This window comes from Myotis davidii, unplaced genomic scaffold, assembly GCF_000327345.1.
Source record: "Myotis davidii unplaced genomic scaffold, ASM32734v1 scaffold566, whole genome shotgun sequence".
In the NCBI taxonomy this organism is placed as follows: domain Eukaryota; kingdom Metazoa; phylum Chordata; class Mammalia; order Chiroptera; family Vespertilionidae; genus Myotis; species Myotis davidii.
The window spans coordinates 1,372,041-1,372,674 of record NW_006296617.1 but is presented as its reverse complement, the minus strand read 5'-3'; the positions used below and the strand labels follow the sequence as shown (position 1 = coordinate 1,372,674).

Below are 634 nucleotides of genomic sequence, written 5' to 3'. Positions count from 1 at the left end.
ACCGACCCGGCAGCAGTGCCGGTCAGAGCAGCGCCTGCCGACAGACTCAGAGCGCAGCCTCCACCTGCCCGGGGCCTGTGAGAGCCACACAGTCCCGGCTCCACTCGGACCCTCTGCACCTCAACAAGACCCCGGTGACGCGAGTGCTCCCTCCGGCTGAGCAGCACCCTCACAGCCTCCACTGCGGACTTTCCTCGTCCCTGCCCCTGCCCATTGGGCCTCCCCAGCTGAGGCTCCCCAACCCCTCGACCCTGACCGCCCGGACGCCCCTCCGGCGCAGCCTCACCTTCACGCCCTTCTTCTTGGTCTGCTCCAGGAAGAAGGGGTCCTGGCCGGCCAGCGGCCGCTCCAGAGGGTCTGCGGAAGAAAAGGGTGCTGGGGGCCGGCCCGTGTGGGGAACCGCCATGACCCCTTCCACCCTCCCCTTCTCACAAAGATGGCTCTGAAGCCCAGGCCAGGGAAGACTGACGCTCAGACCCCGAGGGGCCCCGAAAGCCAGGCAAAGAGCAGCTGGCAGGCTCCCCAAGGCAGGAGAGCCGGGGCTGAGGGCGGGAGCCGGCCCTCAGGGCGCCACTTCGAGACCCTGCAGCAGAGGGTGGACAACACCCGCAGGGCAACCCTTAGACATCAGCAC

The 634-nt window shown here is 68.6% G+C and overlaps 1 protein-coding gene across 1 annotated transcript in view; it reads right to left on the bottom strand.

Annotated features, from left to right (window-relative positions):
* The window catches only part of GLTSCR2 (glioma tumor suppressor candidate region gene 2), a 15,069-nt gene that overhangs the window by 10,262 nt on the left and 4,173 nt on the right, over positions 1-634 (bottom strand). Inside the window, exon 4 of the mRNA XM_015569317.1 lies at positions 287-561. Within this exon, the coding sequence (XP_015424803.1) occupies positions 287-561 (275 nt within the window). The remainder of the gene's footprint in view (positions 1-286; positions 562-634) is intronic.